Source organism: Mustelus asterias, chromosome 15, assembly GCF_964213995.1.
Source record: "Mustelus asterias chromosome 15, sMusAst1.hap1.1, whole genome shotgun sequence".
NCBI lineage: Eukaryota > Metazoa > Chordata > Chondrichthyes > Carcharhiniformes > Triakidae > Mustelus > Mustelus asterias.
The window spans coordinates 59,048,691-59,066,640 of record NC_135815.1 but is presented as its reverse complement, the minus strand read 5'-3'; the positions used below and the strand labels follow the sequence as shown (position 1 = coordinate 59,066,640).

The following is a 17,950-nucleotide window of genomic DNA, read 5'->3' as shown; positions in this document are numbered from 1 at the left end:
AAGTGACAGAATTATTAAACATCCAAATGAAGTAAGAAAACTTTCATTTTAATCAAAATTTATTAATATATTAAGGGTTGCTCTCAAGGTTCTAAGATATAGCCATAATCCTTACCCATCTCCTTGTTTACACCCAGCAAACCTCCCTAATGATAATGGAATTGCAAAGAAATGAAATTACAGAGAATGATATCCAGGAACCTATGGGAATCAGGTGGTGGAAAATGCAATGGACAAGAACTTTAATTTCCAATTATATTGTTGGAAATGTTACATTTTTCCAATGACTGTGTAGTGCACATTATGAATATTATCTCCAGCATATTTATTTCTATTTACCATGAAGAAGGCTAGTTAACAAAATTGAAACTCATTGGATAGGAGTGTTAGTATCAGCTTGGATAAAATATTGGCTTTAAAACAGAAAACTGCAAGTCATGGTAAAAGATTACTCTGCAGATTGGAGGATAACAAATTAGTGTTCATATGGTTAACTGCAACAGAGCATAGATAGAAGAGTAGAATGGGCACAGAATTTAATAGAAGTGAGAGGTGATGAATTTTGGAATAATACAGAGATGCAATATAGACAAAACAACAGTTCTAAAGTGTGTGTGGGGACAGAGGGACCTGGAGTTACATATGCATGGATTTTTGAGCGTGACAGGGACAGAGTATTTAGCAAAGGACATAGGACCTTTGGCTTAAAAATGGAGACATCAAGTGCAAAAGCAGAAATGTTATGCTAAGTGTTTATAAAGCTCTGGTTAGGCTACAACTACAGTATTGCATCCAGTTCTGGTCACCACACTTCAGGAAGGATAAAATTGTCCTTAAGAAGATACAGAGGAGATTTATCAGAGTGGTTCCAGGGATGGGGAATTTTAACTAAAAGGGTAGGTTGGAAAAATGAGGCTCTTCTCCTTGGAGCAAAGGAAATTGAGGGGAGATTTGATAGCTGTGTACAAAATTATCAGTTTAGATAAGGTAGACAAAAAGTTGTTCCCATTAGCTTATAGTACAATGACTAGGGGACACTTAAAGGTTTTGGGCAAAAGATGCAGGGGGAAGGCGAGGAGGAACTTGTATCTTTACATAGCAATTAGTAATGGACAGGAAGTTGTTGCCTAAGAGGATAGAGCGAGGGAATGGGACTGATCAGATTGCTCAACAGAAAAATGACCTGGACTCGATAGGTTGAGTGGCCTCCTTCTGTACCATAACAACTCTTATGATATTGTTGCGAAATTGAGTAGAGTAATTGTAGATCGATGTTTGTGAAATGCTAGGGGAAAAGCATTGCAGGGTCCCTTTAAAAGGTGGTGCGTTTTCTGTGCTTACAAAGTTAAAGAAAATGCAAGTACATATAGAGTGCTCAAAATGAAACATTTGTATCAGAAGGCCAAGCAGCAGGGTTACCAAGGCAACAGGCTTTCAGGCATTTGAATTATTGGAATGCAACCTATCAATTTGAATTAGGCACTTAGATACCAAGAACCTATTAAATTTAAATCCGATGTTTTGGCAACCTAGGACCAATTCTGTTGTGGGCGATATTGATATGTCATCACAGGTATAAAAGAAGGGAGGCAGTGGGACAAAAGCAGAGAGCAACTGCCAAAGTAACAGCTCTTAGCTTCATTTATGTCTTAACAGAAAGCATCATCTCGATAGCGAAGGTATCAAAGAAGAAAGAAGAATCAACAGAGAAGGCCCAGAATATTCCAGAAGAGACAAAACCTGGTTGCAATTTAGAGAGGGACTAAAATTCTGTTTTTTTGTTAATAAGTGGAAATTGTACTTATCTGAACAGCATTCTATTAGAATCATGTTTTATTCCATTTGTTAATAGTTTAGTTAACTTGTTCACTGTCAGTTTGATAAATAAATTGTTTCTTGTTGACTTTAGCGAGTGTGTCAGGGAGTTATTTTGATTTAACTACTAAAAGTTGCCGAAGAGCAGATCGTACCACTTCACATTCACTTTTACAGATTATGAGACGAGGTACTCCTCTTTGAGTGGTTAGGTGTTAGTTCTCAAAGGGGGGATCCACCCCTGCTTCATAACAATATTACAACTAAAATAAAGGTATATTTTGTTTAAAGACTACAGAAGCAAGATAGCACTTGTGCAACTGGGAGTGGGGAAAAGATGCATAAATAATTTCTTACAGCTGGGATGCAGACGTTTCTTTCTTAGTTTCGTCTGAACGATCATGTTCTTCATCATACTCAAATCTGTCAAGGAGTTTCTGCAGCAAAACATAGAAACCCAATTCAGTATTTTATAGCCAGTTGATTCAATAACAGTGTTAACCAACCTAGCCCTGTGTACATCTGGTTTTAATTTGCCATGGCTTCTTCATTCAAAATCAGAGATTTCTTCAAAAGCAGAAATACATTTAGTTTCTTGTGGAGCCTCCTGAAAGTTTGCTGACAATAATCTCACTCTGGAGGCTATAATTAATCAAAATTGCTGTTTCAAATGATCCTCAGATCTAAAATAGTAGTTTTCACCTCTGGAAACACCAATACCACCCTGTTCTGCCTATTGTAAATATAAATACTATAGGAACTTATATATATATATATACATCTTAGACAAGATGACAGAATGCAGCTTGTACAAAGTGGAATTAATGAGAGTTTGCCCCCAAGATATCAGGAGTTGAAAATCTGAATGGGAGGGCTGAGTATATAAAAAATCCAAGAGGGACATCACAGGAGAAATATAAATTAATTGGTTTGCGAGATTCTGCTGTTAGAGAGGGTCTTTAAGTAGATGAAAGTTAGAAAGATGCATTCATTTTAAAAGTAGCCACTTAGATTTAAGAAACACAAACACAAGCAATAGGGAAGTACATTAAGTCCTACCCAGGTAAAATAAAGTATTGTACTTTGGATTACTTATACTAAAGTTCACACAAGGGAAGTAAATTGAAGGCATGGTAGCACAGCTCAGTCGTGCGGAATACATGTCCTGTAAAATGTGAGAAGTTGTGGACATTACCAGTGTCTTAGATGACCATGTGTAGGACGTGTCACCAGGAGCAGAAACCTGAGCTGAGTGACAGCTAGAGTCACTGAGGTACATCCACAAGGCTGAGAGTTACGTGGATAGCAGATTCAGAGAAGTGGTCACACTGCAGCCTAGGAGTATGGAGGCAGAAAGAGAATAGGTGACTGACAGGTAGCCCAAGAGAACTAGGCAGATAGTGTAGGAGTCCCGACGTCCCATTTATCAATCAGTTTTCCGCTCTGGAAGAGCAATAGTTAATTAGGGGAACAGACTATGTTTCAGTGGTCGTAAGATGGTATGTTGCCTTCCTGGTTCCAGCATCAAGGATGTCACAGAGTGGCTGCAGGTCATTCTTCTGGGGGTGTTCAGCCCTCAGAGGCTGTGGTCCACATTGGTACCAATGACTTAGATAGAAAAAGGGATGAGGCACAGAAAGCAGATTTTAGAGAGATAGGGAGGAGATTAAAAAGTAGGGCCTCTAAAGCAGTGATAAGAGGATTACTCCTAGTCCAATGTGCAAGTGAGTATAGAAATAAGAAAATCGAGTGAGTAAATACATGAATGCAAAGCTGGTGTAGGAGGGGGGCATCAGATATCTGAGGCATTGGGACTGGTTCTGGGGAAGGTGGGATCTGGACAAGTTGGATGGTCTATACCAGAACAGGACTGTAACAAATATCCTCATAGGGATATTTGCTAGTGCTGTTGAGAGGAATTTAAACTGGATTGGTAGGGGGATGGAAACCCAAGGGCAAATTCAGAGCAGGGAATGAGATGGAAATTAGTGAGCGACTCTGAAAGATAGAAGTAGTGTCTCACGAACTTGATCGAGCTTTTCAAGGAAGTGACGAAGATGATTGATGAGGGTAGGGCAGTGGATGTTGTCTACATGGACTTCAGTAAGGCCTTTGACAAGGTGCCTCATGGCAGACTGGTGCAGAAGGTGAAGTCGCATGGGATCAGAGGTGAGCTGGCAAGGTGGATACAAAATTGACTCTGTCAAAGAAGACAGAGGGTAGCAGTGGAAGGGTGCATTTCTGAATGGAGGGCTGAGACAAGTGGTGTTCCTCAGGGATCAGCGCTGGGACCTTTGCTGTTTGTAATATATATAAATGATTTGGAGGAAAATGTAACTGGATTGATTAGTAAGTTTGCGGACGACACAAAGGTTGGTGGATTTGCGGATAGCGATGAGGACCATCAGAGGATACAGCAGGATATAGATCAGTTGGAGACTTGGGCGGAGAGATGGCAGATGGAGTTTAATCCAGACAAATGTGAGGTAATGCATTTTGGAAGGTCTAATACAGATAGAAAATATCCAGTAAATGGCAGAACTCTTAGGAGTATTGATAGGCAAAGAGATCTGGGTGTACAGGTATACAGGTCACTGAAAGTGGCAATGCAGGTGGAGAAGATAGTCAAGGAGGCATACGGCATGCTTGCCTTCATCGGCCGGGGTATTGAGTTTAAAAATTGGCAAGTCATGTTGCAGCTTTATAGAACCTTACTGAGGCCACACTTGGAATATAGTGTTCAATTCTGGTCGCCACACTACCAGAAGGATGTGGAGGCTTTGGAGAGGGTACAGAAAAGATTTACCAGGATGTTGCCTGGTATGGAGGGCATTAGCTGTGAGGAGAGGTTGGAGAGACTTGGTTTGTTCTCACTGGAGCGACGGAGGTTGAGAGGAGACCTGATAGAAGTCTACAAGATTATGAGAGGCATGGACAGAGTGGATAGTCAGAAGCTTTTTCCCAGGGTGGAAGAGTCAATTACTCGGGGACATAGGTTTAAGGTGCGAGGGGCAAGTTTTAAAAGAGATGTACGAGGCAGATTTTTTACACAGAGAGTGGTGGGTGCCTGGAACTCATTGCTGGGGGAGCTAGTGCAAGCGGATACGGTAGTGACTTTTAAGGGGCATCTTGACAAGTACATGAATGAGATGGGAATAGAGGGATATGGTCCCTGGAAGCGTAGGGGGTTTCAGTTAAGTTGGGCAGCATGGTCGGTGCAGGCTTGGAGGGCCGAAGGGCCTGTTCCTGTGCTGTAATTTTCTTTGTTCTTAGTACAGGGTTAAAAACTGTACAGCACAGGAATTTGGCAGCGTTAACAGGTATATATGTAAATGCAAAGAGTACACCAAATTCAGTTGATCAGCTGAGGGCACAGAGACATACGGCAGCATGATATCATTGCTATAACGGAAATTCGGTTTAAAGAGGGACAAAAATGGCAGCTCAACATTCCTGGATATAGTGTTTTCCGGCAGGACAGAGAAGGGAATAAAAAAGGCAGGCATTACTGGTTAAATAATCAATTACAGCTATGAGGAAGGATGTTATACTAAATGAAGCATCAAATGAGATCATATGGGCTGAGCTCAGAAATATAAAAGGGGCAGCCACATTGCTCGGAGCGTACTAAAGACCCAAAATAATGGAAGAGAGTTAGAAGTGTGAACATGTAGGTAAATTTTAGAATACAAAAGAATAGGACAGTAATAGTTGGAGACTTCAACTACCCTAACATCAATTGGGATACAAACAGTGTGAAGGGCACAAGGACAAAACATTTTAACTGCATTCAAGAGAACTTTCTTAGCCAGCACATATTCCCAACAAGAGAGGGGTGTAATTTTCGATCGAGTCTTAGAAAATGAAGCTAGGCAAGTAGCAGTCAAGGACTATTTGAGATAGTACCCATAATACAATTAGATTCAGCATCATTGCGGAAAAGGACAAAGATAGAAAAGGAGTAAAAGTTCTAAATTTTAGGAAGACAAGTTTTACAAGGCTGAGTTTTATTGGTGAGCGTGGACCGGAAGGAAAAACAGTGTCAGATCAGTGGAGGGATTCAAAAGCAAAAATCTGCAGGCAGTATAGACATATTATCCAGAAGCATACAGGATAAGTTAAAACAGAAAGAGAAACTTATGGCAGTTAAAACTTAATACTGTAGAAAGCCTAGAGAACAGAAATTCAGGGGTGAAGTAGTTAAAAAAAAAACTAAGTAAAGAGATATGAAAAAAATATTGGCATGCAAATTGAAAAAAAACCCCATAAATATTTTACCAGTACATTAAAAGCAAGACAATAACTAAGGAAAGGGCATATCAGGGATGTACATGGCAACTTATGCATTGAAGGAGATGTGGACAGGGTTCTCAATTAGTACTTTTTCTCTTTCTTCACGAGGGAGGGGGATATTGCAGACATTCTAATTGAAGAGGAGAAGTGTGAAATATTAGTTACAATAAGTATAATGAGAGAAAAGTACTGGAGGCACTGGCATCCTTGAAGTTGGATAAATCACCAGATGGATTGAATCCCAGGAATCAGGGAGGAAATAGTGACTGCTCTGAGGATTATTTTCCAATCTACACAGGCAAGGTACATGAGGATAGGAGATTTGAACATGTTGTATTATTATTTTTAAAAGGTGCCAGCCACAAAATTATAGGCCAATCAGCCTGACTTCGATGGTGGGCAAATTATTTGAATCAATTCCAAGAGACATGTTAAACTGTCTCTTAAAAAGTCAACCACTGATCAGGGATAGTCTTTGTTAATGGAAGATAGAGTCTTACTAACTTGAAATCTTTTGAGGAAGTGGAGGATTGGTGAGGGTGATGCAGTGCACGTTGTCTACATGGATTTTAGTAAGGCATCTGACAAGGTCCCACATGGCAGACTAGTCAAAAAAGTGAGGGACCAAAAGGATGCAGGGCAAGATGAAAAGTTGAATCCAAAATTGGCTCAGTGATCAGAAAAAAAAAGGTAATGTCTGGTAGATGTTTATATGAATGGAAAACAGCTTCCAATGGCATTCTATAGGGCTCAGTGTTGGAGCTCTTGCTGTTTATTGTATATATTAATGATTTGGACTTAAATGTGGGAATCATGATCAGGAAATATGAAGATGACAAAAACTGGCCATGCATGTGATAGTGAAGAGGATAGCTATTGTCTCCAGAATTATGTCAATTGCTTAGTTGAGTAGGCAGGGGTGTGGCAAATGGTATTCAATCAGGAAAAATGTGAGTTAATGCATTTGGGGGAGAGTAAATGAAGGGAATACTCAATAAATGAAAGGATATTGAGAGCGGTTGAGGAAGTCAAACCTTGGAGTGCACGTTCATAGATCCCTGAAAGTGGTAAGGGAAACATTTGGAATGCTTTCCTTTATTTGCGTGGTACTGAATATAAAAGCAGGGATGAAATGCTGGAACCGTGTAAAACACCAGTTAGGCCACAGCTGAAACTTTGTTTACAGTTCTGGTTACATTACAGGAAGGGTATAATTTCTCTGGAGGAAAGAGGAGATTTACAAGAATGTTGCCAGAGCTTGAAACTGCAGCTATGAGGAAAGATTGCATCGGTTGGGGCGTTTTCCTCAGAACAGAGGAGCTGAGGGATGATCTAAATGAAGTGTACAAAATTATGAGGGGCCTAGATAGGGTAGTCAGGAAAGATCCATTTCCCCTAGCTGAGGGGGTCAAAGATTTAAGGCGATTGGTAGAAGGGTTAGAGGGGACACAAGGAAAAGCTTTTTCACCACAGAGGGAGTGGGCACCCGGAATTGATTGCCTGAACTGGTGGCGGAGGTCAAAACATTTAACTCCTTTAAAAGGATCTGCACGTGAAGTGCTGTAACCTGCAAGACTTTGGAACAGATGCTGGAAATTGGGATTAAAATGAGCAGCTGGTTTCTTTTTTGGCTGGTGCAGACATGATGGGCTGAATGGCTTCTTCCTACACTAACTTTTCTATGGTTCTAAAATGCAGGTTACTGATTTCTAGTTAAACTGGAACTTTTAAGCAACTGCAATTGTACTTGTGCTGTGGAATCATAAAATGGATTCGACTCAGCTGGACTTTTGGAGGACCATTTTTTCTCGAGGAATATTCTGCAATATGAAAGGGACACAAAAAAAGTGGACACTAACTACCAAGAATATGTTGCTTTCATCTGCTTTGTTGTTGTCAGCATAGTACAAAAACACAAGCCGATACTTCCATTTTTAAGTAACTTTTCTCTTTAGTTCTCCATGAGCACTCTTCTATCATCATCCTTCTTTTACTTTTCCATTTTCAGGAACTCTGCTCTCCCAATCCCCAACCCTTCAGTACTCCCAGACTTTCCAGTTTGCTGTTTTCCAAGGTTTGTCTTAATTAAGAGACTCCGTGCCTGTCTCAGCATCCTCTGAAGTGCTAATTGAGACACTTGGCACTGTTCATCTCGTGCTCTCATCAACTTTCCCATCCAATGCACCAGCCCGAGTTAATCTTGTGAATTTCCTTCCTGACCAGCTCACTTCACCCTCTGCTGGCCCAATGGAGTCTACTCGGTCCATCCCTCTTAGCATCTCTTTCTCCAGAATATCCATTTATTTCTGAACAAGACCTCTGCCATGTATGAACTTCTTGTGGATAAATGTGCTGACATCATGTCCTTCACAGAAACCTGACTGAGGGGTGATGATACTTTTTCCCTTAATGAAGCTTTCCCAGCTGGATGGATCTTCCACCAGTCCCTCAAGACTGTCACAATGGCAGTGCGATATTTTTCAGCAAACCTCTCATATTGGCATGATTCGCACTCATAGAAATCATAGAAACCCTACAGTGCAGAAAGAGGCCATTCGGCCCATCGAGTCTGCACCGACCACAATCCCACCCAGGCCCTACCCCCATATTCCTACATATTTTACCCACTAATCCCTCTAATCTACGCATCCCAGGACACTAAGGGGCAATTTTAGCATGGCCAATCAACCTAACCCGCACATCCTCTAGCACTTTCTCCTCCTTTGAACATCATAACCCGTTCCACCCTTTTCAGTTCATTCAAAATCATAATTCTCTACTACCCTCTTAAGTATGATAAAAATGTCCTCACCAAGATTTCTTTATGGCTTTCCTCTTGTCTCTGAACCAAGCAAATTCCCATCATCAGTGATTTTAACTCTCTCAACTCATCATGTTCTCTTCTGAGTTCACCACTACCTTCCCACTATTCCCCAAAGGGAAAGAAGTGTGTGCATGTGTGAGGATGTGCTAAAAAAAAATTCCCTACATTTTTTCACTCCATGTAAACTCTCTAAGCCATATTCATCAAATCCCTACAGTGCAGCAGAGGCCTTTTGACCCAGCCTACACCCACTCTCTTACCCAGACTCCTCTCCCTCTATCCCTATAACCCCACACATTTACCATGGCTAATCCATCTAATTTACACAGTTTAGGATACTAAGAGGCAATTTAGCATGGCCGATCCACCTAACCTGTACATCTTTGGACTGTGGGAGGAGACCAGAGCACCCAGAGGACACTCACACAGACATGGGGAGAATGTGCAAACTCTGTACAAGACAGTGACCCAAGGCCGGAATTGAACCCAGGTCCCTGTGAAGGATCAGTGCTAACCACACCTGCTTCACCTTGCGTGGTCTTGCTAGTTCCATCATATCAATCACAAAGAAGGCCACCTCGGATTGCTTCCTTGTATCACAACCAGATCTCCCTTCCATCCTCCAACACTTCCTTCTGTATCCACCCTTGGAAAAAAAACTATGACCTAATTCAGTTACAATTTCACTTTCAAAATTTTAACTGTCTAGTCTGTGATCCTCATTCACCACAGTATTTCAACATTCACTAATGTGCTGAACTGCACTCTCACCTCTACCTATGATGCCTTAGTCCTCAATAAAACCTTTACTTTTTCACCCTAACCAGCCCAATCTGTACAGCCCTCATCTCTTCCCCCTCAGGTCCAAGGGGCACAGACTTGAAAGGATACGGCTGACAATTGGTTTGGTTTAGCTATCCATTGCCAGGCCTGACTGGACCACATAAACCACAATAGGTCCAGCTCCCACTTACCAAAACTATTCATATTTAAGATCAGCCTGGAAAGATAACGTCCAGCTTCTTTTCTCTACTGCAAATATCCCTTTACCTGATCCCCTCTGCCCTCACCTCCAACAAATGAGGTGCTGATTGATTTCATTAAAATCAAGACCATGTGATCAGTTGCCTCTGCCCTGTCCTCCATTCTACTGTGCCAAACTTCCGCAAGCTTCTCCTGCCCTCATCCTGAACTTGTATCTTTCTCTGGTTTCTCTCCAAGCTCCCCTCATGCCCTTTCTGAGCTCATATTTGTCCACGAGACCCACCTCCTGCACCCTTGACCCTTTTACCACTACGTTGACAGTCTAGCTTCCTCTCCAGTCACCACATTAGTCGATATTATGAAAAGCTCATTAAAATATTTCCACCAACTGTTGGAAGTTTTGGTCGGGAAGGGCAGGCTGAGTCTTGATGTGCAACCATGGAATAAATGCAGAGACTGCTCGGTGCAGAGATGGGCTGGATGCCAGGCCTGCCTCTGTGCCCTAGCAGTGTGTTTAAATAACTAAAAAAAACACTCCTCCAACCCTCTCCATCATTACCCACACACACTCGTGTCTCATCTACGCCAACCTAGGCCCCCATCCATCCCCCATGGCATCTCATACCTTGCCTCCAAAGCCAACCATGCCCTACTACCTACATAGTAAGAAGTTTAACAACACCAGGTTAAAGTCCAACAGGTTTATTTGGTAGCAAAAGCCACACAAGCTTTCGGAGCTCTAAGCCCCTTCCTTCAGGTGACCCCACTCACCTGAAGAAGGGGCTTAGAGCTCCGAAAGCTTGTGTGGCTTTTGCTACCAAATAAACCTGTTGGACTTTAACCTGGTGTTGTTAAACTTCTTACTGTGTTTACCCCAGTCCAACGCCGGCATCTCCACATCATGACTACTACCTACATACCATGCCAACCCATACCTCCCACACTACATCATTTGTCCATAACGCCATCAATGCCAATTCATCTAATATCCTTTGATAGCGGCTGGGCCACTTCAACAGGTCCTTGACAATGAGTTTGTGCGTTAAAAAGTGCATGATCATGTTTAATTCTAACAATCCAAAAGGGTGTTGTGCCTCTCCCAAAGGTGTCATCGGACCCTACTGAAAAGGGTACCTTACCTCTCCAAATGGGTACTTTGGCTATTCAAGGAATGAACCTAATTCAGACTTCCTATTCCCTGGTTATGTCTGCATTATGATTAGTCTAGGATTCATGCAGCTCGGGTTGAAAAATAGCAAGTCAGCGGACGCAGCTGGTGATTTAAGTGGCCAGCTGGCTCCACGATTCCTGCAGACATGAACCCTGGCCCAACTCTAGTCCCACACCTGTGAAGATGGGAAATGCTGGGTTTGGGGGTGAGACTTAGAGAATTCAGTCAATGCCAAGACTTCTGCCACGAAGACGACCCTGTCTTTCATGGCGAAAATCTGGGCCTAACTTACTTCCCCTCTCCACAGATCCACTGAGCATTTTCTGTTTTTATTTCAGATTCGCAATGCTCAATTCCTGCCAGTGAATACAGTGTTCAATTCCTGACAGGGGTATCGTGGAGGAAAGTACCATTCCCCTCTCCAACTATATAATTCATCACATTTCTATTCATCTTCATTTCTGCAGCATGATCATAGGATTTGAAATGTTAACTGAGTTTGTCTATCAGACCTGCTGAGTTTATCCGGCATTTCCTGTTTTTCAGATTTCTAACATCCAAATATTTTGCTTTTATTTTATTACCATGACAATATTGTCTGCCTCAATAATAATACAATGGTGGGCTGAACAATGTGTAGCTTTCAGATGACTTGCACATTTAATTAATTGTTTTTCAGCAGGAGCAAGCCAATAAGCCTTATTTGTGATTATTGTTAATTTCCTTCCTGGAACTTTGTGGGTTTGGAGATTTGAAAAGACAGATTTTCAATACTGGTGGATAGGTTGGTTAGCACCAGTAACTTGAGCTGAGTTAATTATTGGGAATGTGGGTTGAAACTTTACACGTAGCAGTTAAGCTTCCACAAAACAAACCTAAGTGGCTGACAAAGACAGGAAAAGCAACCTGACCCATTGACATGAACTAAAAAGGGGTCATTTCTGCTCATCAACCGCGAGGATTTTCACAGTAACTTCATTGCAGTGTTAATGTAAGCCTACTTGTGACTAATAAATAAACTTTAACTTGTTCATTTCAAATTATATTGAAGGCATGGTGGTCCAAGCTGTTCTTTGCATTTTTATTGGATTTATCGCATGTTGAAGATCATATCTGTGGTGCCTCCGGATGGGTGAAAATCACACTTTGGAAAAGAGTTCCTTGGTTAATGGGAGGAGGCAACTGAAGAGAATCCTTGCAATGATCTTTCCTGTGGCAGACAATATCGTGATGGTGTCTTTTCACCACAGCACTTTCCACTAGTAGAAATTGAGCACTTAAATGTTACTAATGCAAAAGCGACATATTGTGGATGCTGGCAATCTGAAATAGAAATTCTAAAATTACCGCAATAGGACTGGTCACCCTTCTTGAATATAGCCATGCTCACAGCAACCCTGAGATCTCTTGGATGCACACCTCTTCCCAGGGAGAGAGGAAGATTGAGTTGATAGCTGGGGAACAAAGCTAGACATTTGCAGCAGGGACCAAAAACAATGCCAACATTCTTCCTGAATAGGAAGAAATTTCTCCTCAGCCAGTACCGAATGTCAGAAAATTGAGCAACAGAGGAGAAGCTGAGAAAAGGCAGTGGTGAACTAGAGCTGGTGCCTTCAGCTTATATGTGCCAACTAACACTATACTTTCAGATGATGTCACGAACGACATTTCTCATGGAGATGAGAAATAGGAGGAGGCCAATGACAGATCCTTGTGGGACACCAGAGTAACAGTGTAGGTGCAGAGAGAGAAACCATTGCAAATTATATTCTGGATACAATTAGATGGTAGTGGAGAACTGTGTCAAAGGCTGTAGACAGGTCAAGGAGGAAAAAGAGAAGTTTACCATTGTTAGAGTCACAACAGGTCCATGGAGGTCTTTATGATAACTTAAGCTTTCTTCCACTTTTCTTCATCCAACTCTATCAATGTACTCTTTTATTTCACTCTTCCGTATGCATTTATCTAGCTTCCTTTCATTTGCATCTATGCTGGTTATCTCAGCTACTTCTTACGAGTGAGCTCTGCATTCAAACCACTGTGTGTGAAGAAGTCTCCAACTATGATGTTGTTGCCATTACAGGAACTTGGTTAAGGGAAAGACAGGATTGGTAGCTTAACATTCCAGGATGCAGATGTTTCAGGAGAGATAGAGGGAGATGTAAAAGGGGTGGGGGAGTTGCACTACTGGTTAAGGAGAATATCACCGCTGTATTGCGGGAGGACACATCAGAGGGCTCATACAGCACGGAACTATGGGTAGAGCTCAGGAATAGGAAGGGTGTAGCCACAATGTTGTGGGTTTACTATAGGCCTCCCAATAGCCAGTGGGAGATAGAAGAACAAATATGTAGGCAGATTTTGGCAAGGTGCAAAAGTAACAGGGTTGTTGTAGTGGAAGGTTTTAACTTCCCCTATATTAACAGGGACTCACTTAGTGCTAGGGGCATGGATGGGGCAGAGTTTGTAAGGAGCATCCAGAAGGGCTTCTTGAAACAATTATATATATATATATATAGAGATAGTCCAATCACGGAAGGGGCCGTACTGGACCTGGTATTGGGGAATAAGCCTGGCCAGGTGGGCGATGTTTCAGTAGGGGAGCAGTTCGGGAACAGTGACCACAATTCAGTAAGCTTTAAGGTACTGATGGATAAAGATAAGTGTAGCCCTCAAGTGAAGATGCTAAATTGGGGGAAGGCTAATTACAACAATATTAGGCAGGAACTGAAGAATGTAGATTGGGGACAGATGTTTGAGGGCAATCCAACATCTGGCATGGGAGGCTTTTCAAGTGCAAGTTGATAGGAATTCAGGACCGGCACATTCCTGTAAGGATGAAGGATAAGTATGGCAAGTTTCAGGAATCTTGGATAACGAGAGATATTGTGAGCCAAGTCAAAGAGAAAAAGGAAGCATCTGTCAAGGCTAGGAGGCTGGGAACACACAAGGAAAGTAGAAAGAGACTTAAGCAAGGAGTTAAGGAGAGTTAAAAGGGGTCACGAAAAGTCACTGGCCAGCAGGATTAAGGAAAATCCCAAGGCTTTTTATACATATATAAAGAGCAAGGGGGTAGCCAGGGAGAAGGTTGGCCCACTCAAGGACAGGGGCGGGAATCGATGTGTGGAGCCAGAGGAAATGGGCGAGGTACTAAATGAGTACTTTGCATCAGTATTCACCACACAGAAGGACTTGTGGATGATGAGTCTGGACAAGGGTGTGTAGTGAGTTTGGGTCATGTTGAGATCAAAAAGGAGGCGGTATTGGGGTTCTTGAGAAACATTAAAGTAGACAAGTCCCCAGGGCCTGATGGGATATACCCCAGAATACTGAGAGAGGCAAGGGAGGAAATTGCTGGGGCCTTGAGAGAAATCTTTGTATCCTCACTGGCTACAGGGAGGTCCCAGAAGATTGGAGAATAGCCAATGTTGTTCCTCTGTTTAACAAGGTAGCAAGGATAATCCAGGTAATTACAGGGCAGTGAGCCTTACGTCAGTGGTAGGAAAATTATCAGAGAGGATTCTTCGAGACAGGATTTACTCCGACTTGGAAATAAGTGGACGTATTAGCGAGAGGCAACATGGTTTTGTGAAGGGGAGGTCGTGTCTCACTGACTTGATCGAATTTTGAGGAAGGAATGAACATGATTAATGAGGGTAGGGCAGTGGATGTTGTCTACAGGGCCTTTGACAAGGTCCCTCATGGCAGACTGGTACAGAGGCTGAAGTTGCACGGGATCAGAGGTGAGCTGGCAAGACGGATACAGAACTGGCCAGGTCATAGAAGACAGAGGGTATCAGTGGAAGGGTTTGTTCCTGAATGGAGGAACGGGGCAAGTGGCATTGCTCAGGAATCAGTGCTGGGACCTTTGCTGTTTGTAATATATACAAATGATTTGGAGGAAAATGTAACTGGATTGATTAGTAAGTTTGCGGACGACACAAAGGTTGGTGGAATTGTGGATAGTGCTGAAGACCATCAGAGGATACAGCAGGATATAGATCAGTTGGAGACTTGGGCGGAGAGATGGCAGATGGAGTTTAATCCGGACAAATGAGAGGTCATGCATTTTGAAAGATTTAATACAAATGGGAAATATACAGTAAATGGCAGAACACTTAAGAGTATTGATAGGCAGAGGGATCTGGGTGTACAGGTACACATCACTGAAAGTGTCAACGCGGGTGGAAAAGGTAGTCAAGAAGGCATACGGCATGCTTGCCTTCATCGGCTGGGGCACTGTTTAAAAATTGGCAAATCATGTTGCAGCTTTATAAAACCTTAGTTGGGCCGCATATGGAATATAGTGTTCAATTCTGGTCACCACATTACCAGAAGGATGTGGAAGCTTCGGAGAGGGTACAGAAAAATTTACCAGATGTTTCCTGGTATGGAGGGCATTAACTATGAGAAGTTGGAGAAACCTGGTTTGTTTTCACTGGAACGACGGAGGTTGAGGGGCAACCTGACAGTAGTCTACAAGATTATGAGGGGCATGGACAGAGTGGGTAATCAGAAGCTTTTTTCCAGGGTGGAAGAGTCAATTCCTAGGGGGCATAGGTTTAAGGTGCGAGGGGCAAGATTTAAAGGAGATATACGAGGCAAGTCTTTTTTAAAACAGAGGGTGGTAGGTGCCTGGAACTCACTATCGGAGGAGGTAATGGAAGCAGATACGATAGTGACTTTTAAGGGGCGTCTTGACAAATACATGGATAGGATGGGAATAGAGGGATATGGTCCCCGGAAGGGTAGGGGGTTTTAGTTGAGTCGGGCAGCATGGTCGGTGCAGGCTTGGAGGGCCGAAGGGCCTGTTCCTGTGCTGTAATTTTCTTTTTTCTTTGTTCTAAATTCAGTTGATCCATGAGTCACTATCTTGTATATTTACGTCCCTAGGTTTTGTTTCACCCACAGACATATTTTCCACTTCGACCCTATCATACCATTTCATTATCTTGAAGACATCTATCAAGTTATTCCTCACTTCTCTTTTCTAGAAAAGGACCCTTTACTTGTCCAAGCTTTCCTAATAGGTGTAAACTCACTGTTCTGATACCATTCTTGTGTATTTTGTTTTGCACCTTCCCCAGCAAATTATACAATCTTTTTCTTCTTCTTAGGCAGTCTCTTCGGATGGAGAACAATTTGCTTCCATTCCAGTTTGATGGATTTTGATGGTTGATAAGTCTACTGTGCAATTTGCAGACTCTGCCAAATGTGAGGCAGGTGGTGAACAAAGAACAAAACAGCACAGGAGCAGGCCCGCGCCGCTCCCTGGTCCCAACTAGACCATTCTTTTGTATCCCTCCATTCCTACTCCGTTTATGTGGCTATCTAGATAAGTCTTAAACGTTCCCAGTGTGTCTGCCTCCACCACCTTGCCCGGCAGCGCATTCCAGGCCCCCACCACCCTCTGTGTAAAATACGTCCTTCTGATATCCGTGTTAAACCTCCCCCCGCACCACCCCCCCCCTCACCTTGAACCTATGACCCCTCGTGAACGTCACCACCGACCTGGGAAAAAGCTTCCCACCGTTCACCCTATCTATGCCTTTCATAATTTTATACACCTCTATTAGGTCACCCCTCATCCTCCGTCTTTCCAGTGAGAACAACCCCAGTTTACCCAATCTCTCCTCATAACTAAGCCCTTCCATACCAGGCAACATCCTGGTAAACCTCCTCTGCACTCTCTCTAAAGCCTCCACGTCCTTCCGGTAGTGTGGCGACCAGAACTGGGCGCAGTATTCCAAATGCGGCCGAACCAACGTTCTATACAACTGCAACATCAGACCCCAACTTTTATACTCTATGCCCCGTCCTATAAAGGCAAGCATGCCATATGCCTTATTCACTACCTTCTCCACCTGTGACGTCACCTTCAAGGATCTGTGGACTTGCACACCCAGGTCCCTCTGTGTATCTACACCCTTTATGGTTCTGCCATTTATCGTATAGCTCCCCCCGACGTTAGTTCTACCAAAATGCATCACTTCGCATTTATCTGGATTGAACTCCATCTGCCATTTCTTTGCCCAAATTTCCAGCCCATCTATATTCTTCTGTAGCCTCTGACAATGTTCCTCACTATCTGCAAGTCCAGCCATTTTCGTGTCGTCCGCAAACTTACTGATCACCCCAGTTACACCTTCTTCCAGATCGTTTATATAAATCACAAACAGCAGAGGTCCCAATACAGAGCCCTGCGGAACACCACTAGTCACAGGCATCCAGCCGGAAAAAGACCCTTCCACTGCCACCCTCTGTCTTCTGTGACCAAGCCAGTTCTCCACCCATCTAGCCACCTCCCCCTTTATCCCATGAGATCCAACCTTTTGCACCAACCTTCCATGAGGGACTTTGTCAAACGCTTTACTAAAGTCCATATAGACGACATCCACGGCCCTTCCCTCGTCAACCATTCTAGTCACTTCTTCAAAAAACTCCACCAGTTTGTGAGGCAGGACCTCCCTCTCACAAAACCATGCTGACTATCGTTAATGAGTTTATTCCTTTCTAAATGCGCATACATCCTATCTCTAAGAATCCTCTCCAACAACTTCCCGACCACGGACGTCAAGCTCACCGGCCTATAATTTCCTGGGTTATCCTTCCTACCCTTCTTAAATAACGGGACCACATTAGCTATCCTCCAATCCTCTGAGACCTCACCTGTGTCCAGTGACGAGACAAAGATTTGCATCAGAGGCCCAGCGATTTCATCTCTCGTCTCCCTGAGCAGCCTTGGATAGATTCCATCAGGTCCTGGGGATTTGTCAGTCTTTATATTCCCTAAAAAACCTAACACTTCCTCCCGGTGCTTGAATAATCAGGCAGATGAGGTGTTTGGAGATTTGCATGCACTC

At 42.9% G+C, this 17,950-nt stretch overlaps 1 protein-coding gene across 5 annotated transcripts in view; it reads right to left on the bottom strand.

Annotated features, from left to right (window-relative positions):
• Positions 1 to 17,950, bottom strand: part of scaf8 (SR-related CTD-associated factor 8) — a 179,715-nt gene that overhangs the window by 31,642 nt on the left and 130,123 nt on the right. For all 5 annotated transcript variants that reach the window (XM_078229954.1, XM_078229955.1, XM_078229956.1 and 2 more), the window contains one exon: positions 2,173 to 2,252. In XM_078229954.1, the coding sequence (XP_078086080.1) occupies positions 2,173 to 2,252 (80 nt within the window). The remainder of the gene's footprint in view (positions 1 to 2,172; positions 2,253 to 17,950) is intronic.